Here is a 25,680-nt window from a genome sequence, read left to right on the forward strand (position 1 = left end):
TTGTGTGGTTTGGGACATGACCTCATGCTGCTCTACAGTGGCTGTGCTTCTCCAACCCACGGTGCTCATGCGTGGGCAGTGGCATCTCACTCCACAGTGGGCACAAGCCACGCCTATCAAGCATCTGCTTTCTTGCCCCTGGCAGTCTCCCCTCACATTCTGTGGAGACTTACTCCGGTGGCTTGTGCTGCTGTGGTCAGTAAGCTCTTCCTGTATCTGAGATCCCTCCCGGTGCACTCCCTCCCACTTCTCTGGAACCAAGTATACCGGGCAAAAGGCCACCAAGGTCTGTGTGCTTGAAACTCTGAGCTCAGTAATGTCACTTGTGAGCAGCTGCAGATTGCTTCCTTTAACAAGATAGCAGTTCACTTGTAAGTCTAAGAGTAGCCATGCTCGGGGGCTGGAGAGGTGGCTCGGGGTTAAGAGCACTGGCTGTTCTTCCAAAGGTCCTAAGTTCAATTCCTGGCAACCACATGGTGGCTCACAGCCATCTATCATGAGATCTGGTGCCCTCTTCTGGCGTGCTGGTGTACATGCAGGCAGAACACTGTGTACATAAAAATATATATAAAAATTAAAAATAGAGAGTAGCCATGCTTGGATGTGGTTCTTAAATCTGCACAGATGATCTAAACCTTACAGGTTACTCCGCCTAGCCACAGCACCATGAGATCCTTAGATACTAGTTCTGCGCTCTTGAGCAGTGCCAGGTAGTTATGCTTTTAGAGGTCAGTTATTTTCCACAGTTTGTGGCCACCCGTGGTCCACTAAGGCATCTCTTCCCCCACTTATTCTGCAATAACCAAGAAAGCACAGAACCAGATTCCTTATAAAAGCAATCAAATGATTTGCATTTGTCACCGGCGTCTGACCAGGGACCAGAGGCTCCTTACTACAGCTGTAGTCATTCAACTGGCGGACACCCTTTGCGTGGAGATTGTCTCTTGTTCTCCTCATGACCTAAGCAGTTTCTACCAGCGAGGTGTGGGAGAGGACCCACTCGGCTGCCTCAGGCTGGTGAGCTAGCAGGAGACTGAGGATACAGGTGGCTCCCACTGGAGCCTCCGTGTGACTGGGACCACCGAAGCTGGTAGGGGGCCTGAGAATCGCATTTGTGGGGCAGTGCTGTCAGGTCCACATGGCTGGTCCTCAAGAAATGGGAGGCCAACGTCATGCTCATGTGACCCTAGCAATTCTCAAATGACAGGAACCATAACCCTACCTGAGATGTCCGGAGGTCCCAGGCAGCCAGCTGCAGCAGGCAGGTGTGAGGTATGGGCGGTGTTCCCTAGCCACTGCCATGCTAAGCTACCAGTTGGGCGGCCGTGCTAGCCCTGGTTCCCAGGATGACCAGTCACTTTCCTCCTCTTTAGGACAAAATGATTACAGAGATTCTCACCACAGCTGGCAATGTCATCACACTGACCATCATTCCCACTGTGATCTACGAGCACATGATCAAAAAGTAAGGCTATTACACCCCACTTGTGCACTCTACATCCCCTTCACCTCCTATGCCCTGGCAGCCCTGGGGCTGACCCAGAGCGTGGGTCTGGTCTGCCCGTCTTTGACCGTTCATCAGTTTCATGGTGGCTAGAGGCTTCTCGTGACTTGAAATCCTTAGAAGTGGGGGAGGGGGCTGAATGCAGCTCCTGCGGGGCAAACAGGCTGGGGTGAGAAGGAAGGAAGGAAGGAAGGAAGGAAGGAAGGAAGGAAGGAAGCTGCCAGTTTCAGCCACTGTCATTGTTGCCCTATCTAGGTTGTCCCCACTGCTGCTTCAGCACACCATGGACCACTCGGTTCCAGACATCTAAAGCTACAGGAGGGCAGCTCTGCCTCCCCCCTCCCTGCCCCCGTCAGCCCATCCTGCAGGGAAGACAGCAGTCCTCTGATGACAGGTTGCGACTGGCTCGCTGCTTGGGTCTGGGCATTTGCAGGGGTGTGTACCAAGTGGACGCATATTGCTCATTCCAGGCCTCCTGGGTCCTGAGTACGAGCTAGGCTGGGACACAGGTGGGACTTGGGCACCTGGCTTTCTGTACCTAGATGCTGGGCGCTTAGGCAGAAAAGCAGAACGTCACTGAGTGCAGCTGGGTCCCTTTGCAGGACTTTGCTCCTTCTAGTCCGCCTAGTTTGACAGGAGAACCTGCGTGGTCTTCGCCTCCGTTGCTCTTTGTCACAGATTGTGTATAGATTAGTGGTTAACTCCTTACTGTCTTTTGAATAAAGAGTTGATTTTCAACACAGCCTCTTCCATGAAAGTTCCTGAAAATTCCAGCATCCCTGATCCCACGGCATTCCAGGGCAGCTTTTGCTTTTGGACAGTAGCCAGACCAAGGTCTTATCTGTGTGCGTGGCCTATGTGCAGCGGGAGGCTCACCAGGGTGCCATAGGGATGTTGGCACCGAGGGACATGTGGCTGTGGCATGGCAGGGTTAGTGGAGGGGACTCCGCACTGGCTTTGGGACCCCTGCTGAACTTATGGTTGTTTTTATAGCTACAGAATGGGCCTGAGAAGCCATTTCAGGACTACTGAAAAGACCTGGACTATTCTCCCAGTGCAGAGCAGGAAGGGCAGAGAGGCTCCAGTCAGCCCTAGTGGGGCCGAGCCAGCCGTAGCCGATTCCATCTGTGTTGGGTGCTATGGTGGGTTTCTCACCCACCCCAACACACTTCGAGAAATGACACGGTACAAAGACACCAGGCTGAGGGGCTGGATGTGTGTTCATGCTTTTAATTCAGAGCTGTCGGCTACAGGCACAACTCTGTCTGAACAAAAGGACAAAGGAGACCGAGAGTTAAGACCCCTTCCCGTGGCCCTCCCTCCTGTGACTCCTGAAGTTTCTGTCAGGGGGCTAGCCTAATGTGAGAGTGCATGATGGCCTGTTTGAATTGTCACCTAGACCAGAGGGGGGGGTGCTGTGAGTTTCCTGGGTGGAGGCCCCTCAATAGCCTTTGGCTGGGGATTTGCTGTCCCTACTCCTGAGAAGGGGGTCTCAGTGGAAAGCTATGTATGCTACCTGCTTGGAGACACTGGTCCTGAACTCTGCTCAGAAGTCTTCACTGAGCCCGTCAAAGGGATCCAGAATGAAGAAGCCACTACTTCAAGCCACTGGGCTCCAAGGGCCCAGGAGCTCTAGAAGGCAGTTCCTGGGGACACTTCCTCAAGACCTTGTCTGCTCTGACTGGAGGCAGGGGAAAGGAGCACCCTGGACATTTTTGCTCCAGGAGCCAAGGGCAAGAGGGCAAAGTTGCAGTCTTCGGGTGGCAGCCAACAGGAAAGGAAGGGAGGGGAGCTTTGGGAAATGAGCGTCTAAGGGGAGCCTGGCCCAGTTCCACCTTGCTCTCAGCCCCCTTCTCCATGCCTGGGACCAGCAGACTGCTGAAGTGTCTACTTCCAAGCCCACCTCCTGGGATTGCATGGGCACTGCAACCACTTTGTACGGATATGGGACTCTGAGCTTATGTACATGTAGGAGCAGGGCCATCCCTCCCCAGCCTACAGGGCTCCAGGGTTGACCCAGGGCTGGGTGGTGGGCTGCCTACTCCCCTGGCAAGGAGCAGAGCCCCCTTCTCATAAGCAGAACTCAGGAAAGAGGACTCCTGCTGTAGGTGAGGTCCTCTGGTGACCACACAGGCAGGGCTAGGGCCACGGCAGGAGCAGGGTGGTGGCCAATTCCACTTACTGGCTCTATAGACCTTTAACCCTTTACAGTCGCTTCTCCAGCAGCAGGAACAGACGGAACCACGGTCCCTGCCCAAGTCCACTAAACACGAGACAGGACAAGAAGGCCCAGACAGCAAGACAGGAAACAGAAGGGCTGCAAAGTTGGACTAAATGCCAATGGTGAAAAATATATGGATTTTTATGTTGTCAAATATAGTTCATACATTTATTTTCTCAGCAGAGCTTCGACTGTTGCTAAGGAGACGTAGGGAGCTCCATGAGTGTGCATGGCGCAGGAGGAGGCTGGGTCCGTAGCCAGTCCCGGCTTGGCTTTGGATCAGTTTTATCCCCTGTCTTTCCATGGTACCACCCCAGTGTCCTATGGGGCAGCCCCAGCGAGGCCTCAGGCATTTGTGTTTGGTTCAGCTGGGGGTAGGGGTGCTCCACCAAGGATGGCTGGTCTGAGGCCCCAACCGAGGTGGGGAAGTTTTGGAGGCACAAAGCGTGTGGCAGAGGGCTCTTGCCCTGATGGCTAGGCTTGCTGCCCACTCCCAGTGCATGCAGGTGCCCCTCGGGGAGGGCACAGAGTGGAGGGGCAGAACTCATGAGTCAAGGAGTGGCCACTGGGGCAACAGTGGAGGGCACGCAACCTTAGCAGAGAACCAGAGAGGCTCCTATGCCAGAGGGGTGAGACTCAGGGGTCTACCAGCTTCCCAGAGGTGGGCCAGTCAGGTAGGTATGTCCTCTCTGGGAAGAAGGAGGAGGTGAGGATCAGGCCATCTTCCCAGGCTGACTGGGCCTGGACCAGGAGCAGCACAGGCAGGCTCCCACTACCTGGCCATTCCCCTGCTTGGGAAACATACTTAGGGGACCCTGTTTGGCATGGACAGGCAGATGCTGTGGCTTCAGAATCCCATCTGGAGGTGCCCTAGGATGGCCACCTTCCTCTGGAGTCAGCTGGGTCAGAGATTCAGAAACCTTCATCCCAGAAAACAAGCAGCCTGGGGGTTCTGGGACGGGCAGGCAACTAAGCCTGTAAGGGAACCAAGTGCAAATATGGATAGGGCCAAAGGGGCCAAAGGGGCCAAAGGGGCTCTGACTTTCCCAACTCACCGAGGCGCCTCTAGGCTACAGATGAGATGGACTCATCTCAAGGCGAAGGGCCCCAGAGCTGCTGGCCCTCACCTCCTCTGTGCCCAGTGGAGCCTGGGGCTTGGGTAAGGGCTCCCTCCCAATGCCACGGTGAGCACGTCAGGAGTAATGATGGGCATTGGATGTCTCACAAAGATCTAACACACCCAGAAGCCAAGAGGAGGACAGACAGACAGACACAGAACCTCCCCTGCCCTCTGCCTCTCCTGCCGGAGCTGGTCATTCCAGCTGGACCACAGTTTTGCATTCCAGGGCAAGGGAGGGGAGCCGAAGCTCCAGCGGGACCTGGGCAGCCAGACCCTGCTTGGGGTAGTCCTCGGCATTTTGGGTCCTGGCAGCCTCCATTTGGGGAGGTAATACTGGTCCAGGGGCCTAGGACAAAAGGCATGGAGTGGACATGGTGCCAGGGAGGAGAGGATTCCCACACCAATAGGGCCAGAGACTTTTCGAGCAGGGCCTGCCTTGTATAAAGTCTCGGTGGGCAGAAGGCTAGAGGGAAGTTCTTACCAGTTTCTCTCTCTTCAATTAGCCACATTTACCTTTTCTCTCTCGAAGTCTCGGGATGCCTTTCTGAATCCCTGACACTATGAACATCTGGGTTGGGGTGCTATTCCAGACCTGAAAGTAAATAAGAGGATGCCAATAGGGATGGATGGGGGTGGGGGTGGGGGTGGGGCAGCAACCGGCATCCTACAATCAATGGTCAGGCTGCCAAGCGTGGAGAGCCCCCGAGCAGCCTCCTCAGAGCTGGGAGCCACCTGCTGAGCTGGAGCTTGGCTGGCTCAGTGAGCGGCAGCTGATTCTACGGATGGAGTGCAAGGCCACCGTGCAGCAGCCCCTCAGCAGGGAGCTGATGTTGTATATGGGCTGGCCCTGACGCCGCTGGGAGCGGCAGAGCCAGGCCACCGTTGGCACCGCTGGCACAACCACAGCCAGCAGATCCACGATGTAGTGGCGGCTCCAGTAACTCTTGGGTTCCTTTCCGGCGGTGGTAGCTGCCTCCTCCTCCTCTTCCACGGGACACACCACACTCACTGGCAGTCCCGGGTTAGAGTTGGCTGCAGGCTGGTGTGTAGCTGGCGGCCCACGGGTGACAGGCTCTGGGGCCTCAAGGTCATCACCTACTGTCACCACCACCGCTGAGTTGGGGTCTCTGGGCCCTGAGGGGTGGGGATCCAGCTCTGAGTGCCTGTCCTTGGGGACTGAAGCACACCCCTGAGCCTGGCCCACTTTCTCTAGGATGGTGTTGAGGTCAGGCTGGTACTGCACGAAGTCTGTCTGGATGGCTCGCTCCTGCATGCAGCTGGCCTGCACACCAGCCTCCATGCCACACAGCAGCTTCTCACAGGTGTTGCTGGCAGGGAAGCGGGGCCCCAGGTTGAAGGAACTGTGCAGCGAGGCTTCCTCGAAGCCACAGTCCACTCCTGATGACAGCAGGCTACTGGCTTCCAGGGCGTCCGTCCGACTCAGTGTGTCGTCGGCAGCCGCGAATCCACTCTCAGCTCCGTCCTCAGCAGAGGCGTTGGAGGGATCCCCTGGCTGGCGGTCCCCGCAAACGGCTGGGTCACTCAGCTTGGTGTAGGTGGAGCTTCGGGTGAGGGAGCGTGCAGGGGACCCACCAGCGGACTCCGCAGTTCCTTCCTCCTTGGCTATCCCGTTCTGGGCCACCTCCATGCTGTGCAGCAGAGTCTCTAGCTTCTTGTTCTGGATGTTGATGTCCACGAAGTACTTCTGCAGCCCCGTGTCCTTGCCTATCAGGTTGTTCTTGACAGTATCGATGACCTGCTTGAGCTGCCTGATCTCCTTGCGGGCCTCTTTCAGAGCCAGCTGGGCTTCCACGCGGTGGCACTCCTCCTCAATCCAGTCCTCCTGCATGCGGGACAGCTGCGTCTTCAGGTCATCGATCTCTGTGTCCCTGTGAGCAAAGGAGACATGCTTGCTTACAGCCCGTCCTCCTTACCTGTCATGGCTACTGTAGAGAGGCAAGGAGTTGTCGCCAAGCACAGACGGCCCCAGAGTCGGGGTGGCTCAGAGCTAGAGACAAAAGTTGGAGGGTTTGATGATGCTTCTTCCTTCCGTCCCACAGGGTGGAGTGAAGGTGAGTGGAGGCAGGGGCGAAGACGGGAGGGCTGCCATTCCTTTCCTCTCTTAGCAGTAGGAATCACATCCTCAGCCCCCACACTAAGAAAGCCTTTCACATCAGCACCTCCAGAGGAGACTGCAAACCCTACCTGATGAGCCTACTGCTATGTATAAAGGTGATAAGCTCTTAATGGAGGGCAGCAGACACTAGAAAGGGAGACGGTTTCCCACTGAAGCACCTTGTGAATGTTTTAAGTGGAGAGACATTTGTCCCCAGGTCCCCAGGTAGAGGATGATGACGCGAGAGAAACGACAGCCTTTGCTGATGGTGGGGGAGCCAGTGATTTTACAGTGTTCTTCTTGCAGGAAGACCAGAAGTGGTAAATGAGTCAGAGGACGGTGAGGAGGGCTGGGTGGCTCTCTTGTACGCACACTAGCATCTTCCTTGTATTTAAGAGGAGAGGCTGAAGAGATGAATGGTAAATACACAGTTTCCGAGAGAAAGGCTGCACCAGCAAGCCCATCAACAGCAAGAATTCCACTCAGAACGGCTAAGGCCTTCCAAGTCCCTCAATTACAGATGGGCCCAGGGAAGACGGGGTGGTTAGTGAACCATACCACCGTGACCAGAGGGAAATTAGGGTGAGACTCTTGTGGATACTGACTGCAAGCAGTGGGGCAAGAGGACACTCATGGATGCTTACCATCCTGTCCAAGCATTCTTCCAGTGCTCTGTCTGTCTGTCTGTCTGTCTGTCTGTCTGTCTGTCTGTCTGTCTCTCTCTCCCCCACCCCAAGATTTAGTTATTTATTTTTATGTATGAGTGCTCTATCTGCATATCTGCATATACACCTGCAGGCCAGAAGAGGGCATCAGATCCCAGTATAGATGTTTGTTAACCACCAAGTGGTTGCTCGGAACCGGTCTCAGGACCTGTGGAAGAGCAGACAGTGCTCTCTCCAGCCCTCCAGCCCCTTCTTAGGGATGAGAACTACATACAACCTCTCAGCTGAGAATCTGGCTTATGTGAATAAACTACCAATGGCATGGCTATCACTAGGGGATTTATCCTAGCTGAGTGACTGCACCACATAGGGCACCACAGATTTTCCAAGGTTAGATTGGAAATCAACTCTGGAAAAGGCTCCAGAGGTCAAGCAATATCCCCTAGGAGGGGCTGGCCACCCAACAGAGTTCAATTCAGCAGTGGGCTAAGGGAGGGCAGGGAACTGGAGCTCCCTGAGTGGCAACAGCAAGCAGATCCGCCCTCTTCCTCAGGGTGGGGCATCTCCACTCCTCATGCCTGCCCTGGGAGGTGAGTCTGCAAGAAGGAGCTGGGCGTGCTCAGCATGGCTGCCCCTTGTGCCTCTCTCCTTGGAGCCAGCTCGACCAAATGGCTTTCCAGTCCTGAGCTGGCCTGGAGCTATAGGGATAACATTGGAACCCCATCTTAAAGGAAAGGGTTGGCCGGGGTGCAAAGATGAGAGAAAAGGCACCTCACAGGGAGTGGGGGGGGGGGGAGGGAGCACACTGTCCACAAGCTCAGAGGGGTTTCTCAAAGCACATGGTGGCTGAGGAGTAGGAGGGAGGGTAGCACAAAAGTGTAGGTATTAAATAACACCTGGAGAGTGTGAAGAGAAAGGCAGGGTGCCAAGCGTGGACCTGTTACGGGGTCCTAGGGTCACAGAGTGGTTAGGGATGAGATGAGGGCAGCCACAGAAGGGCTTTCTTCCAGACATAGGCAGATGGTCCACAGGCCACTACTGGCTGGCCCAGAGAGGAGGCTGAGAGATGAGCTGATGGCTCCTCATGGACATCAGTGCAAAAGGCCAATTGGACTATGAGCACCATCATTGGGAAAAGAGCAGCAACTCAGAAAAGAAACCTTAGTTCAAAGATGGCGGAGCCCATAGACCAGCACTTGAAACCCCTGAACTCTGAAACCACAACAAACTCAGACTGGACTGGCTTCTTGGCAGAGGCAGGTCACGCATGCTGTACCATAACAAGTGGGCCCACATGAGGCTTTGCTGGGAGGAAGGGAGCAGCAAGGCCTCCTCCTCTTTCTTTCCAGGGGATACCCCAGGGCCCGGACTCTGCTAAGATTGGAGCTGGTGGACATCCCCAGGGCTTCCCTTGGTGGCCACTCACCGGTCCTGGAGCCGGTCCTGTGTGTCCTTGAGCCGGGCCCTCAGGTGCCTGATGCAAACCTCCTTTTGCTGCAGTGGCGTCAGGTACTGCTCCGGGGTGGGAGGTTTGATGCCATGATTGTCGCTGCATAGTGTGTACTTCATGGAGCGCCTGTAAGAATATGTCCATCAGAGGTGGGGGTTGAGGAGGACAGGCCCCGTACAGGACTGGGCCGGGGAGCAGGGCCCTCCAGCCTACCTGTCTTCAGCTTAGCCTGTGTCACCAGCCCTCCTGCGCAGGCCTTGTGGGCATGACACAAAGGAAGGCAGCCAGCCTTCTGAGAAATGAGTTGGTTTTTGTTTGTATGGTTGGTTTTGGTTTTGATTGTTTGAGACAGGGTTTCTCGGTGTAGCCTTGGCTGTCCTGGACTCACTTTGTAGACCAGGCTGGCCTCGAACTCACAGCGATCCGCCTGCCTCTGCCTCCCGAGTGCTGGGATTAAAAGGCGTGCGCCACCGCGCTGGGCTGGAGAGATGAGTTTTAATGAAGGTCTTCTGAGTGAGGGGTAGGATAGGGGACTCAAGGCTCCTCTCCTGAGGGAAGAGGGGACCTCTCCTGAGGCCTGTGTGTGCTAAGCACCTTATAACGCCACGTGTGGACCCTCACTGCAGCAAAGGATGCGGGAAGCCTTTCTCCTATGAACACCCACTCAATTCAGAGAGGCTGGCTCAAGCACACGGTCTCACGTGCTTCCTGAGCCCAGGCCGCCTGTCCTCAACAGAGGAAGAGTGTGAGGACAGGGAGCAAGGGCAGGTTCCGTGTGGGCTGGGAGATAAGGTCTCACCTGCGGGAGAGCTGACATCTCCTCCCTGCAGCTGGAAGCCCTATCTAGCATAGGGGAGGGAGCGGGGAGCACAGACAGGTGTGACGTCATGGCTGGGTCTGCAGACACCCTGATACACTCTCTTCACCCACATTCAGGGGCATGCAGGTTTGCATTACACACATACACTGAGGGGGTGGGGGGCAGGGCGGGGTCTGTGCGTTCCTTTTCCTCTCGGGAAATTCACAGTGTCTGGGCGCGCTGTGCACCCCATGTGTGTATATACACCATTCTCATGCTGCCGGCCCAGGATACCAGGCATGTTTCCGCAGCTATGATCTGGGGCATGTGTGAGCATGCATGGGGACTACCTCTATATGTGGACAATTAGCAGCAGCGTCCCGGGTGACAGCTGGCTGGCTGCTTTCTGCAACTGATACAGTGTGTGTGCTAAAACCATACCTTTGTGGGGGAGCCTCCACCCAGAGGGCCACGGGGGCCAAGATGGAGGGCTGGCCAATTGCTTTCCTAGCAAGGAGAACTCCCTGATTCCACAACAGCCTACAGTCCAGATGGTTCCACCCACGGCTTCCTGGCTGCAGGGTCTGTTCTTAAGAACACTACTTGGTTCTTGGTTTCAAAGCCCAGGAGTGTTCCCACACGCTGGCGACTAGGGCCCCTGCAGCAGTGACACTGCTGTTCCAGGGGCTGGGAACAGCCAGGCTCAGCATAAACCCTTCCTAGGCCTGGAAGAGATGGGTCCTGTGGAGGCCCGTCGTGGAAGCAGGCACGTGCAAGGCAGGTTTAAAGTTTCACAGGAGCTGGGTAATGTTTACTGCAGTCTGTAAAGTGTTAGGAAGAAGGTGGCGACAGGAGGGGAAGCCAGGCCATACAGATGCTCGTCCAGTCCACTTGGCATGGGGCAAGGTAGGTGCCTGGTTTTACCCATCCTGGTCTAAGATCTCGTCAAAAGAGAAGGAGACATACAGAATCCTCTACTCAGATCTGTAGCTGTCCTCGTGCCCTGCAAGGGATTTGGAAAGTGGACACAGACACAGACCTGTGGTGAGTGAAGAAAGGTCCTCAGCCTGGCATGAGGCAAGGGCTGAAGAAGCCAGCATCAAACCAGTAAGAATGAGGGGCAGAGTGAAGTACGGGCTTGGAAAGCTCTCATTTGCTTCCATGGGCTTTTTTTTTTTTTTTTTTTTGGTTTTTCGAAACAGGGTTTCTCTGTGTAGGCTTGGCTCTCCTAGACTCACTTTGTAGACCAGGCTGGCCTTGAACTCACAGCGATCCGCCTGCCTCTGCCTCCCGAGTGCTGAGATTAAAGGCGTGCGCCACCACGCCCAGCCACCACGCCCGGCTTTCATGGGCATTTTTAATACATGCTTATTGTCTCATTCTGTCTCTGTCTCTCTCTCTCTCTCTGTCTCTTTCTCTCATGTGTGTATTCAAAAATAGAAGTATGAGATCACGCACATGTTAGCAGAAACCGCCTGGCTGCAGGGTGGCCCTTAGGTAATGTGTCCTACCCTCCCAGGGGTAGCAGCCCATCGCCCCCATCTTGGGTAACAATAAGACTCTTCCACGGGTGCTCAACCTTGGGTTTGGGACTGCGCCATGGGCTTCGGACGGGAGATGCGTTACAAAACTGTTAGTAACAGAGAAGTCTGGAAACTTTAACTTCCATGCTTTTCAAATATAAATGGGTTAGAAGTCAGATGCTGGGTACAGGCCATACACATGACTGTTACCCACCACCCACACCTGGGTGGCAAAACCCGAGGTCTGTGGCCTTAGTGGCTCTGGACATCACTGAATACAGATGACGTCTCTCTAAGAGGGAGGAGCTCGCCTGTGGGACTGCAGTCAGGACCCGTCCCTGGCCTCTTCTGCCTGTAACCCTCAAGCCTCAGTATGGTCCAGGATACACAGGCAGCGTGCTGATCCACTCACCCCATTTTATGGCCAAGAAAAAAAATTGAGCCTCGGAGACAGGAAGCTGAGTGTAAAGCCTGTGGTTCCCACAACCTCCCACTGTCTACTTCTATTCCAGCACCCAGGAGACAGGGTACAGCATCATCACCCCAGTTCTAACATCCTGGTCTTCAAGGACCCACAGCACCTTCTTTATCTGTCCTCCCAGTGGCTCTGTGTTTTCAGGTCTCTGTGTACTATTCCTAGTCCATAACTTAGCACCTGCCACATCTGCAGCACATCTGCACTTTCAGTGTCTGAGACAATGTCCCATATGCATCTTGTCTTTTCCTCTGTGTTTGGGGTGGTACCGTTGGGAGGGGGGAACACCAATACTCTGAATTAACTGGATACTTTGCTAGTAAGTCACATGACCTAGTCCTCACCAATGAAGTCTAGGCAAAATTTCACAGGCAAAGAATCCCTTCTCCGAGCAGTGACTGGATGGCTGGTGGTACAGGAGCCATCTTGGGATAATTAGCACAAAAGATGGTGGAGCAGGAGGAGGTGAGACCTGCGGTGTTTCAGGAGTTGCCTATCTCTGGTTCCTTGCCCTGGCACCCCCCTGCATTTGCTCATGTCCATCTTCCAGACAGGAACCAAAGCTCAGAGGGGGAGATGTGAGCGGCCCGAGGCCAAAGTCAGTAAGAATGCTGGCGGTAGGACGGTCAGAACATGGTGCTGTCCCCCCCCTTCTCCTGGGCACCAGGTTCCCAGGCAGCCAGGCCAGGCTGGGAAGAGGAGCTGGTTACCTCGGTGTGGGGCTGCTGTCACTGCCCTTGCAGGAGCCAGAGTTGCTGCTGCTGCTGAGGGAGGAAGTGCCGTAGGCGTCCCGCACACTCACAGGTGGAGAGGTGCGCCTGGAGGCAGGGAGAAGAGGCAGCTGCTCAGGCTGGCTGGCGGGCAGCTGTGGGCACTGGGCGAACACTGCCAGGCCGCTGCGGCCTAAAGCACCCCCGCTTCGGGTTCATCATGGCGGGGGGGGGGGGAAGAAAGGCGGTGGGGAGGGGGGACACACACACACACACAGACAAGGGTGACAGAACAGACAGTGGAAATCAAGATGGGCACCAGAAGGCGGCTGACCCTCCCCAGGGTCGAGAACAGAGTCTAGACAGGGCAGTGGACAAATGGTGGCCCAGGGTCTCTCAGCCCAGGGAAGGATATCCATGCACGAACTGAAACAGAGGGGGGCAGAATGGGGAAAGCAGGAGGCGACTGGAAGAGGGGCCCACAGGGTGACAATCAAAAGAGATCTATCGCATGGATGGCAATGGCTGGGCCGGTGCTGAGGGGAACCTTCAGATAACTGTTATATCCACCGTGTCATTTGGGTCCTTAAATAGGTCCTGGAGGTGGCATGGATCAGCCAGCCTATTTTAAGAATGGGGAAACCAAGGGCACAGTTTGCTTAAAGGCACACTGCAAGTGTGCTGCGGATACTGCAAGACCAAAAAAAAGCAAGCTCTCTTGCCTCTGAGGCCCAGGCTGTAGACAAAGGAGAGACTCACCTGCGAGATCCGGCAGAGGCGCGTCTACTTCCCGGCAGGGACATGGCCATGAGGCTGCGGGTCCTGGTTAGCGGTGGGACGGACGGTGTTCCCGGGGCTGAGGAGAGAGGGCGGGTTGTGGGGGGCGTAGGGAGGGCAGGGCCAGGCCATGTCATCCTCTCACTGGGGCCACTGCCTGGCATGGCTTCTCCTCTCGCCCTTCGGCACGACACCCCAGAATCAAGCGAGGGCCTGTAGGCTGGGCTGCGGGTGGATGCCTCCACCAGTGAATTCAGTGGGGCCTGGCACAGGCTGCTAACCCCACTTTAAAGTCTCAGTCCTCAGAGCCTCAGAGACGGCTAGAAGTCGTAAGTTCAACCCCAGATCTTCCAGATCAGTGAAGATGGCTAGAGGGGTGAAGACCCTGCCACAGTCGAACATGGGGGCCCCGCCCCCGTCCACCACTGCAGCAAACGGATCTTCTATCCTCCCAGCAAGGCCTGCTTCCCCCCAAGTCCCTCAGGCCCCGCCTCCCACATCTAGGCCTCCTTCCTTGGCAGGGGCTGCAGGTCAAAGGACTCCTGGTGCAGGAGTAGGAGCCCCAGATTAGGCCGGGCTGGTCTCGATGACCATCACTTTCCCAGTTGGCACGTGGTTCGGGAGGGGGCTTCGTGGCTACAAAGGAGACAAGACAGACGGACATACCAGCACACAGTGTAGAAAGATAAATGGATACAGACAAAATAGGTCATTCTGAGATGTGTCACACACATGTCCATGTCCATGCTCAGGCGCCTGCCCACAAGGCAGGACAAGCAGCCAGGCCCTCTGACTTCCATGCTGCGTGCTAGCATCTGTCATACAAACATGCGTGTTTATTTTAGCATATCCCAGGAACCTGAGCACAGACTTGAAATATATGAGGTCAAGGACAAGAGAATAGAAGCCCTCCCTAGTTGCTGAGCATTCCGAGTGTGTGGGTGTGGGGGGCGGGGGAGGGTCTAGCAAGCGCATTCACATGCCCTGGAGATTTGAGAAAAGGGGGTGGGTGGACTCGGGCCCACTGACTCTGGAGCTGGGGACCTTAGGATGTTCTCCTGAGTAAGGATTTTAGTGGCAAGGGACAGCTCTGCAGGGATGTCTTAGGGATGTGGGGGGTGGGGTGGGGAGGGAGAGGTCCCATGCAGAGGGTGTAGCTGTCTGGGGTCAGGATGGCATTAGCATCAGCACAGAGCTCTCTTGGGTCAAGGGAGGGAAGCCTAGGCTTTCCGCAGCCAGTGGCTAGTTTTGAGCCAGCCCCAGAGGTCACAGCCTCCACCTCCACATTCAGAAAGGAGACTGTAGCCAATAGCCTGGGAAAGCTTAGCTGAGAATGGCATGCCCTGGACCTCCGCCCGTGCAGGAGGAGAAGCAGCTGCCAAGCCGAGTCCCGTGCTGCGTGTGTTACGTACATTACGCCATTGACTTCTCCCAACAACCCTATGAGGAAGTGCTAAGATTAGTCCCCTCTTAGAGATAAGGGGTCAGGGCCACCATGAGCAAAGGGACTAGCACAAGTCACACCCCCATTGTGTGGCAGGACCAGTATTTGAACCAGACCAGCATCAGATACTGAGATCTCAAACCCCAGAGTTCCTGACCCAGGGACTACCTCCCTCCCACGTCAGGGCCCTCCCCCCAGCCCCCCCCCCCCAGGAGCCTGCTTCTCCTGATCAGTAGTGGGACCATCTCCTGAGTGTACAAAGGCACTACTCAGATGGCCAGTTTCCTGGCTGTGACACAGAACACAGCCTGTTCCCCTAGAGGGCCCAGACACAGCCAGCATTGTCTGCCCAAGAGGTGTCAGGTACTGGGCAGCAGGAGCCACTGACACCATGCCCGTCACCTGAGCTGCCCACCTAGCTTGGCATCACTTCCTATCCTCCAGTCTCAGTCACCCAAGCAGAGCCGCTGGGAACAACAGCAGGGCCAGACCCACAGTAGAGGCCACGGGCAAGTACAGGGTGTGGAGTCAGCGGACTTTATACCTGTCTAGAGAGGCACGCAGGGGTCCCTGCCTCCTGGGCACTGGAGGACCTGGTGGGAAAGGCTGGAATAGGATCTGTAGGGCGCGATGGTATTTGCTCATGAGTGGACAAAGCTTGGAGGACTAAGTGCCACAGAGGGCAGTCCTTCGTGGTCATGTGACCTGCTAGCAGCTTTCCTTCCTTTGGGCCCTTGCTAGGCCACATCTTCACACCACTGCTTTTCTCCTGGCCTTCAGGCTGGCGGCAGAGGGCGGAAGTACCTTCAGCAGGCCTCACCTCCTGGGCTGGCTTCTCTCTACCATGCCAGCTCAGGTGAAAGTGGCTGAACAGTCAGCAGAGTCCCCCCCCCCCCCCCCCGCCATCTTGGGTGGCAGGTGAGCAAGGCTAGATGGAAAACTGCGTGCAGCCCTGGTACAATGGTTGTCCCAGCCACCTCTGCTACTGCCTTGCTTAGCAACCTGTGTCGCCCTCCTCCTGAGCTCTGTTTTCCTTCCTCCCTGGCTGCGGGTGGGAATGGGGTGGCATTTGTCCCTGGACGGAGCTAACCGTCTCCTGGGAGATCAGAAGCAGTCATTAATTCAGGGCAGAGTGGAAGTGGCATTTTCCCTGCTGGGGTGGGACCTCACAGGCAGGGTCCCTCTTGGGAAGGCGGAAGCCACGCAGGCCCCCAGGGCGCCTCCTCCTCAGGATCCTGCTCAGGTCCCAGTGTGTGCCCTGTGTCTTCTCAGCTCCTCCCTCTCATCATAGCCCTAGAGAGGAGGCCTGTCGCCATGGCATTTATCACCACGCTGCCTGTTCAGCCTGGAGTCCCACAGGACTGTCCCGAGGCAGCTGGAGGCAGCCACTTGGAGTAGAAGGCGAAAGGAAACCCTAGGCTATGGGAGCAAGGCCAACAATCTCTCTTTCCTTCAACCTCAAGGCCACCGCCCCTCTTCACACCAGTGTCCCTGTTTCCCCATTGTGCACACTCCATAGCAACCACACAAACATCCGCCTCTCTGATTGGTCATCCCCAGTGCCCAGTGCTGCCTAATGGCCTATAAAGGGGAGCAGTAGCTGAAAGGACACAGAAACGGGGCTGAACTCTTGCTGGCTCTTGTACTCTCTGACTGCAAGCCTCAGCGAGTTTGGCCACTGCTGAGCTGCACAACCCCCCTCTGAGTACTGTGACAGTAACACGCAACGGTACATGCATACGGCATGGACAGGTGCTCGGTCACACAAGAGACACCAAATAAACAGGAGCAGACAGTGGTCTGGAAGTAGGTAATAGAAACGCAATAAGACCATCACAAAAGAGACATATCCAGGACATCTTGGTGGTCCCAGGAAGGTCAGGAAAAGCTGCTTCCAACCAGAAGTGCGTCCAGTCTGGAAGAAGGAGGAGGAGGAGGAGGAGGAGGAGGAGGAGGAGGAGGAGGAGGAGGAGGAGTGGGAAGACGGGGTGGCTTGGCCAAGGCAGTGAGTAACTCAACAACACGGCTGCTCAGAAGCAGGGGTGCCTGGTGAGGAACAGTGAGAGCGAGGCTGCAGGAGGAGGCAGGCTATAGAAGCTGGCGAGCCAGGGGGCTTGTCTAGTGGGCCTCAAAAAGAATGGAACTGTTTCTCAAAAGAGATGGGGCGTGTCAGATGTGCACGGGAGGAAGGCCTGGGTGGAGTTTGTTGGGGAAGGACAGGATCAGAGGAAAGGAGACGAAGTAGAAGGCAGAGAAACCCTCCCAGGGGCCGGGCAGTAGTGGTGCACGCCTTTAATCCCAGCACTCGGGAGGCAGAGGCAGGCGGATTGCTGTGAGTTAGAGGCCAGCCTGGTCTACAAAGCGAGCACAGAGAAACCCTGTCTCGAAAAACCAACCAACCAACCAACCAAACAAACAAACAAACAAAGCCTTCCAGGGGTAAATTTAGGAGGGCAGGGTCTGGGCAGCATCAAGAACAAAAGAAAAGGGAGTTAGACCATGTCTGAGATCCACCAGAAGCTCGTGGTTATGTGGAAATAAAGGGAGAAACACCCAATCCTGGGGACCAAGTCCTTTCCATCTACAACAGTCTCCTCCTCTTTCTCTTCTTCCTCCCCCGTGTGTGTGTGTGTGTGTGTGTGTGTGTGTGTGTGTGTGTGTATGTGTGTGTGCCCATGTGTGTGTGTGCGTGTGCGTGTGTGTGTGTGTGTGTGTGTGTGCACGCGCTGTTTGTCGGCTCCCCGGGTCTGTGTATTTAGCCTGTGCCCTGCAGCCTTTCTGTCTTAATCCCTTGGCTGAAGCTCCCTGGTGTATTTCATAGGGACAAACACAGTTGTTCATAACGCAGCAGTTTAAAAGCCTGTGCTAGCTCATGGACTAGACTACATGATCTCTGAGGTGCTCTGCGGCCCACGTTCTGACTCTAGGGCTGTCTGTGAAACAAGGGACTAGCAAGTGATGCTGTCTTGTTCAGTGACTGGACTCCTGGGCCGCAGTTTCCCCAGCTGTAGGGCCAGGAAGCTGCATCTCTTGGGAGATACTGGAAGCTCACTCAGGAGAGGAGAGGCCAGGTGCTCAGGTCAACCCAGTGTTCTAAGTGATAGTCCCAGAATACTGCATCGAAGGTCCTTTTTTTCAAAGCATCAGCCACCAGCGAAAGATGAAAGCAACCCTGAAACCCCAGAGAACAGAACAGGCTGATGACTCAGCCCCCAACAGCTGTGCAAAGCAGAGCATGGCAACCAGAGTTGGGGGTGGGGGTGGGGGGGCGCGAGAATCCTGTCTCTGCCAAGGCAGAACCTGGAACATTCTTCCTAGGCAAACACAGCAACTTGTGCTCCTTGAATGCTAATGCAGAGATGGGAGTGGAAACGGACCTGGACGGCTGCCAGCAGCCACCCTCCACCCTCAAAACTTCAGGAGAACTCTAGTGAGGGGATGGGCCGAACCCTGCAGGCTTCAGAGCAGCCTCAATCCAGCCTTCCTGCACGTGTGTGTGTGTGTGTGTGTGTGTGTGTGTGTGTGTGTGTGTGTGTGTGTGTACATGCGTGCCTGTCTCTGGCAGGACTGAAAGCATTCAACAGAGCCATTGGGTTCTGTGCTCTCACTGTGGCAACCCCAGTACAGTGGCAGGACTGTTCCACAACTTGGCCAAGTGCTGCAGGGGTTCCCAAGGCAACCAGGAAAGGCTTGAGGGCTAAGGCAGCTCCTCAGGAAGCCTCCAGCGACTAGTCTGAGATGCCTCAGCCCTGGCCCCATGCCTTGGTCTGCACACCGCTTAAGGGGACTTAGTGCTGAACCGCCGGGCAGGGTGCGGGGACCCCAGGTGCACACCATGCCCACCTGGGGATCCAAGTGTGGTTCTTTCTCATGCTTGCATAGCAAGGGTTTTACCACCGAGCCGTTTCCCCGGGCCAGTAAGGCCATTTTGTATTGGTTTTGTTTTTTCTGTTTGTTTTGTTTTAGAACTTTTTTTTTAGTTAAAAAAGAGATTTATTTTTTTATTATATGTATCAGTGTTTACATGTATACATGTGTATCACATGTGTGCCTGGTACCCATGGAGGCTGGAAGAGGACTTTGGATCCCTTAGAATGAAACACAATGCGGGGCTGGGAACTAAAGCAGGGTAAGGCTATTTTTTTTTGAGACAGGGTTTCTCTGTGTAGCCTTGACTATCCTGGACTCTCTTTGTAGACTAGGCTGGTCTCAAACTCACAGCGATGCCCCTGCCTCTGCCTCCCAAGTGCTGGGATTAAAGGCGTGCGCCACCACTGCCTGGCTAAGGCTTTTTTTTTTTTAAATAAGTATTTGGGGGCTTAGGCTATAGCTTAGTAGCAGAGGGCTTACAGGGTATGTGAGAGACTCTGGGTTGAATCCTAAGCACTGTGTAACCGTCCCAAACAAGAGGAATGCTCACAGGTTAAACATCTGAGATACAACTTCATATCCACCGGAACAGCTATAAGAAGACAGACAACAGCAACTGTTGTTACAGAGTGTGGAGACACTCACATGCACGGCTGGTGGAAAAGTACAGTGGTGACTGTGCCACGGAAGAGAGTTAGGGAGCCCTCCACAAAGCTAAACAGGACTACCTTTGCACCTGCAATCCCACTACTAGATAGACTTCTCAAGGAACGAGCCAGGCATTGTGCCACTGTGCACAGGGTCGGTAAAAGCACTATTTCCAACAGCCAACGGTGGGGAGCAACTAGTGTTTGTCAGAAGGAGAGAATGAGGCTGCCCAGCACATCCATGCACCAGGACTTCAGCCGTTAGAAGAAACGAGGCAGTAACATATGCCACAGCATGGTTGATCCCTGAAGACACTGAGCTAAGCGAAAGAAGCCAGACGCAAACCCAAGTACTGAATGACTCTGTTTACACAAAATGCCTAGCATGGCAGAAGCCACTTAGTGGTTACCAAGAGGAAGGGAAGAAGACTCAAAGAACAGTTGCCAACAGGAATGGAACTTCTTACGGGGGGACGAGGCAGACGCTCGGGGATTAGATGATGGGGCTGGGCACACAATTTTGAGCTTGTATTATAAAATCTCAGAGTGGTACAATTTCAGAAGGTGAAATTTATGGTCTGTGAACTACTTCTCAATTAAAAAAAAACAATCAAAACAAATCCATAGAATCGCTATTATAAATGAGTAATCGCTGAAGGATAAGCATGGTCCAGAAGGGAGGGGATGACCGTGGATGCCCAGCAAGATGGAAAGCCAGCTCTCTGCCCTCACCTGAGACCAGAGCAAGCACAACACTTAGACTACTTCCAAGGCACTCCTCCTGTGCCTTCTCTCTAGCCTGAGTAGGACCGCGCCTGTTCTCACAGAAAAGGAAAAGCCCTATTCAGAGACCCCTGCCCTTGCCTCTTCCAACCATCCCTTCTTTGGGCAGCCTAGGCACAATGTGACCACTCCCCTCAGACCTTCAGCATCTCTGAGCCACGTCACATGGTCTCTGGTGGAGATCTGGGGCCTCTCTTCTCTCACATCCAGATACTTCAAGCACTTGTGGTAGCCTCCTTTGTCCATGCTGGTCTCTTTGGGACCCGAGCAAGGTAATGAGGGAAAGATAAGGCAATTCCTGGGATATCAGAACGGTGCTTCTTCCCAGTGTTATCTCTTAAAGGGATCTGTCCTCCTTTATGGATAATTGGTATACCTCTCAGGGAGTCTGAGAAGGCATCAGCTGACCCTGGAGTTACAGGTACCCGCTGCCAGGCCAGCTGCCCAGGGACATCTACCAGGGCAACATCGATGTGGCCAGGCAGTAGCAGAGGAACCTTGGACCCACTCCTTCCAAAGCCAGTTGCTCCAGGACAGACCTTCTGCACACACTAAGGAGAGGTGTGTGTACATAGGGGTCATGGTGCCAATTTCAGCTTGGTAGCCAACCTGGCAAATGACTCCTGGCAGATGGAGGCCTCCCAGCAGCCCTGGCAGCAGCATATGCTTTCCCCGGGCCTCCTGACTGATAGAGTTGTTAAGCTCTGCAACTCCTTCCTCTCCTGCCCTTCCTCCTCTCACGAAGCACAGGAAGAGGATGATGATGGCACACCATCCCTGTGGCTCCTCTCGGCTCTTAAGGATGCTAGGTTCTCACCACTACTGATGCCAACACCCATCCCAAACACCAGCCGAGGCTAATGCTAAGGCAGGTCAGACAAATCAAGAAGGTGAGACTGAACCCCACGCCCCCACCCCAAAAAGGGGCCACTACACTGTGAGTACAAACAGCGTGGTTTAATCTCAAACTTCTGTCCACTGATTGAAACAGAGGACTTATGATCAGTCTTCTTTATGGTCAATGAGGAACAGGGAGCAGGTTCGTGCTTTGGGAAAAGTAAAGACATCCTTGCGTGGGTGTTAAAGGAAGAATTCCTGCACAGGACTGCTGCAAGAGAAGCAGCCTGCTCGTCAGGAGATTGCAGGGAGGAACCTGAGAGAGAAGAAAGCCGGTGAACCCTGGAACTCACCCAAGCCAACCTTCAAGCGCTAAAGGGTAAAGGAGGTTTCAGAAGGTCTGCCTGGGACCACACCCCCTCTCCACGGAGACAGCCCTTCATCAATCAGCGATCAGAGAGCCTCCATCACCTGGGAAGGCCAAACTAGGTCTGACATACTCCAAAGAGCAATCTTCCTGACCCGACCAGAATTTCTGACACTCTAGAACAGTGGCCTTCAGCCTTCCACATGTTGTAGCCCTTTAACACAGCTCCTCATCTTGTGGTGACCTCCAGGCATAAGATTGTTTGTGTTGCTACTTTACAGCTGTTACAAATCCTACCGTAAATATCTGATATGCAGGATCTCTGATATGTGACCCCCGTGAAATGGTCATCCCTAAAGGGGCCGAGACCCACAGGTTGAGAATTGTTGCTCTAGTCCCCTAGTCACATTTTCTTATCAGAAAAACCAAAGACCCGAGAAGCCCACAGTATAAGCAATAGCATCAGAAGGCAGGACCCGGAAGCTTGTCCAACTCGTTCGGACCCCACTAGCATTCCTGGCGTGCCGCTTCTGCTTCCTGAGGCCCGCAAGCTGTGCACAGAGATGCTGCGTGGCTCATCCAAGCATGCCCTGTGTTGCTCGGGAGCCAAGCCTCTCAGTGCAGCATCCTTCTCCCTCCTCTGTGCTTGCTCTTTGCAGCTGCCAGCTGCCCTGCCTGCTCAGCAGCTGCTGCCTGTCCAGCTGATTGCTGGTGGCATTTCCCACATCATGCTGAAATCTTTCACCTTCAGGAAGCTCCCTGGCTTTCAGCAAGGCCCAGCGTTGCGCATGCTTGCTGGACGAGGGCCAGGGATTAACAAACCCCTCTCCAGAAAAGCCTTTCCAGAGATGCTGTCCTGTCTCTTGGTTTAGTCAACAAGCACCTTCTTTTTTCTTTTTTCTTTTTCCTTTTTTCTTTTTCTTTTTTTTCTTTTTTTTTTTTGTTGTTGTTTCAAGACAGGGTTTCTCTGTATAACAGATTCCTGGCTCTCCTGGACTTACTTTGTAGACCAGGCTAGCCTCTGCTGGAATTAAAGGTGTGCACAACCACACCTGGCAAAACATGCATTTTTCAAAATGCTTTAAGTTGCGAGTCTACCAGTAGTCAGGCCCCACTTAAAAGTCTTTTGTCTCAGAAAGTTTTTAGTCAAGGAGAAACCAACTAACTTAACAGAAACAGTATGGTCCTGGCCTTGGGCTCCTAACACCACTGTGTCGGTCTGAGTCTCAGTTGCCTTCTCCGTGAATGGGGGTAATCACACTTGTCCATGGGACAGCCATGATGAACAGCATCAGCAACAGTGCCTGCTCCAAGCTGGCAGAGCCCTGGCACAGACAACACTCTCCAGAGACAGTGGCAGCCACTCCCCGCCTGGCTATTCTCATTATGATTATTCTTTAAATTTTATAACAATAATGATAGTGATGACAATAATAATAGTAATAATAAGCGTGTGTGTGTGTGTGTGTGTGTGTGTGTGTGTGTGTGTGTGTAAGACAACTTTCAGAAGTGGGTTCTCTCCTTCTACTGTGGGATTCCTGGATGGAACTCAAGCTGTCAGGCTTACAAAGCAAATGTTTCTGCTTGTTGAGCCATCTCACTGGCACTATTTGACTGTGTATGTGCACACGCGTGTGTGCACAATTACAATTGTAGATATGTGTATTCCTGTGTGTACATAGAGGCCAGAGGTTGAAATCAGGTGTCCTTATCACTCAACTCATCACCTTAATTTTGAGACAAGATCTCTGACTAAAATCTGGAGCTCACCAGTTGGTTAGCCTGCCTGGCCTCCTGGCTTTGGTGACCCACCAGTGCTGGGGCTTACAGAAGGGCATGGCCATGGCTGGGCTTGCTCATGGGGATCTGAACTCCGGCCTCATGCTCGCTGTGCTTTCTCTGCAGCCATTCTCCTCTTAAACCAACCAACCAACCAATCTAGAATTTTTTTTTATATGTATGGGTACCACTTGCAAGCTTGGTACCCATTGAGGCCAAAAAGAGGGCACTGGATCCCCTAGAAAACTGGAGTAACGGATCATTGTGAGCTGCCACGTGGATGCTGGGTCCTCTGGAAAAGCAGCCAGTACTCATAACCGCTGAGCCAGCCTTCCAGCCCCACTTTAATGTAGCCCATATATTTTATCTTTATCCCAATCCTAATTCTTTTTGTGTATGCATATGTGTATGTGTGATGTGCATATACAGCCTGTGAATTTATACACATCTGTGTCTGTGCATGTGCAGAGGTGAGGGTGTCTTCCTCAGTCACTCTCTACCTTATTTTTTGAGACAGGATCTCTCACCGATCCTAGAACAAACCAATTAGGTTCTGCTGGCTGGTCAGTGGGCTCCAGAGATGCACCCCTGTGTCTGTCTGTCTGTCTGTCTGTCTGTCTGTCTGTCTGTCCGTCCGTCCGTCCGTCCCTCCCTCCCTCTCTCTCCAGCACTGGGATTATAGATAGATGCCACTGCAGCCGGTTTTTTTTTTATGGGTGCTGGGGGGCCTCATGTTCAGCTTGCATAACATGTACTTTACTGACTGGGCCATTTCCCCAGCCCTCTCAATATAATGTTAGAACAATTTGCACTTCAGAGGTTCCGGTGCCTGCATCCAAATCTCCAGAGCTGGGATTGTAAGTGTGTGTCACCACGTTCAGCTTTTCACAGAGGTTTTGCTTTAATGACTGAGTATTTCCCTATTCAGTTCCCTCCTGACACTTTTCCACCTAGGTTCTAGTTGGGGGGTGTGGGTGTAGAGAAAAAAAAAAGAAAAGAAAAAAGAAAAAGCAAAAACAAACAAACAAACAAACAAAATCAAGAAGCCAATAACAGGACACTGCCTCTTGGGTGTGAGATACCACTCCAAGATTAACACTCCTGAAAGCACAACGCTAGTCTTTCCTCAGAAATCTGTTCCTCTGAGGCTTTCCCTCTATCACCACTACCAGCAGCGCCATTGCAGCAGCCACACAGGCTGTGACGTGCTTCAGAAGTGCTGGTCCAGCCTTCCTTCCCTGCTCAGCATAGCCAGAATCTAACACCTGTCAGAGCCCCCAGCGGCCATCCAAGGTGTCAGCCGCCGCCAGCTGCCGCCGAAGGCAGCGGTCCTCTTAGCCCCTACAGTCCCCTCGGAACAGGTGTTGGACTGTGGCACCCATGCAGTGACTGTCTCCCATCTCGGGACACTGGCTGGTCTAAATCCCGTACATCCTTGTCTTTCTATCAGCTACTGTCTTTGACCTCTGCTGCTGCTCCCTTCTCACACGTTCCCACCTTGGGGCCAATTCTTCTTCCGGAACGTTCCGCGCCCTGTACCTCTGTGCCGCGTTTCTCTTTCTACGCAGGACTTTGCTCCAGGGGCATCTTCTTAATGCACCCCATTTAACATGACTCGAGCTCCCGTGCCCCAGAATCCCTCTCTCCTCAGCAGCCACTAACATATTTATACACTTATAATATCACACACACACATTTATAAACTTACGGATGAATTATTTATACAATCGTTTATACAACTATTGTCCATTATCTGTATAAGCTCCAGGACAGTAAGGACATGTGCCCATCTTGTTCTTGACTAGGTTCCCGGTCCCAATATCTACTCTGTGCCCGGCCTCCGATGCAGACTTGCTGAATGGTAAGGGCACCGGCGCTGGCCTTGGGTGCCGTGAGCTTTTCAGCAGTGGAGAGAGCTCGGGTGCTTTGCTTGCACGGCCGCAGTCCCTTCTATGTGGTGCTTTCCTTGGAGGCCGTACAACTCCTCACAGAGACCTGAGCACAAAGCCAACTGCTGGATCTGGAGGACAAGCATGGACGCAGCACTGTGGGAAGCTGCTGTTTACTCACCGGGGGTGCACCACAATCATCCTCTGTATTCACCCCCCGCCCCTCTGCAGGATGGGGAGCGTCTGGAACTCAGAACTCATTCCAGCTGCCCCTCCAAATTACTTCTCCCCATCTTGTGACAGCATCCCCAAAGCCTGACATCAGCTCTCAGAGAAAGAGCAATGCCTAACCATTATGCCTGCTCTGCATATTTCATTGATTTGTATATTTGTAAAGTCACCTACTGGCTGATACTTATTTGTAGTCTCATAAATTAATACTCTCAACCCTTCCCTAGTCATTTACAGACAGGCACGGTTGACAGAAAGCTTGGGTTGCTAGACGCCTGTTCTCAGTGGACCACAAGACAGCTTCTTAATTAAAAAAAAAAATTACCTTGTGTGTTTTGCCTGCATGTATGTCTGCTCACCGTACACACGGAGGCCAGAGGGGGGCATTGGATCCCCTGGAACTAGAGTTGCAGACGATTATAAGCTACCACCTGAGCTGGGAATTGAACCTGATCCTCTGAAAAGCAGCCAGT

The 25,680-nt window shown here is 53.8% G+C and overlaps 2 protein-coding genes across 11 annotated transcripts in view; one reads left to right on the forward strand and one right to left on the reverse strand.

Annotated features, from left to right (window-relative positions):
* SDCBP2 (syndecan binding protein 2) overlaps nucleotides 1-2,242 on the forward strand; it is a 29,330-nt gene extending 27,088 nt beyond the window's left edge. For all 3 annotated transcript variants that reach the window (XM_084777962.1, XM_084777961.1, XM_084777963.1), the window contains 2 exons: nucleotides 1,374-1,465; nucleotides 1,760-2,242. In XM_084777962.1, the coding sequence (XP_084634088.1) occupies nucleotides 1,374-1,465; nucleotides 1,760-1,814 (147 nt within the window). In that variant the 3' untranslated portion in view covers nucleotides 1,815-2,242. The remainder of the gene's footprint in view (nucleotides 1-1,373; nucleotides 1,466-1,759) is intronic.
* A 476-nt stretch (nucleotides 2,243-2,718) lies between these two features.
* The window catches only part of SNPH (syntaphilin), a 41,773-nt gene continuing 18,811 nt past the window's right edge, over nucleotides 2,719-25,680 (reverse strand). For 2 of the 8 annotated variants that reach the window (XM_084776409.1, XM_084776416.1), the window contains 4 exons: nucleotides 13,343-13,439; nucleotides 12,584-12,790; nucleotides 9,053-9,202; nucleotides 2,719-6,734 (listed from right to left, as the gene is read on the reverse strand). In XM_084776409.1, the coding sequence (XP_084632535.1) occupies nucleotides 5,561-6,734; nucleotides 9,053-9,202; nucleotides 12,584-12,790; nucleotides 13,343-13,392 (1,581 nt within the window). In that variant the 5' untranslated portion in view covers nucleotides 13,393-13,439 and the 3' untranslated portion in view covers nucleotides 2,719-5,560. Of the gene's footprint in view, nucleotides 6,735-9,052; nucleotides 9,203-12,583; nucleotides 12,791-13,342; nucleotides 13,997-14,772; nucleotides 14,801-25,680 lie in introns of all 8 variants that reach the window. The other 6 variants (XM_084776414.1, XM_084776412.1, XM_084776410.1 and 3 more) reach the window with 6 other exon arrangements.

Source organism: Acomys minous (assembly GCF_964271855.1).
Source record: "Acomys minous genome assembly, chromosome: 3".
NCBI classification, from domain to species: Eukaryota; Metazoa; Chordata; class Mammalia; order Rodentia; family Muridae; genus Acomys; species Acomys minous.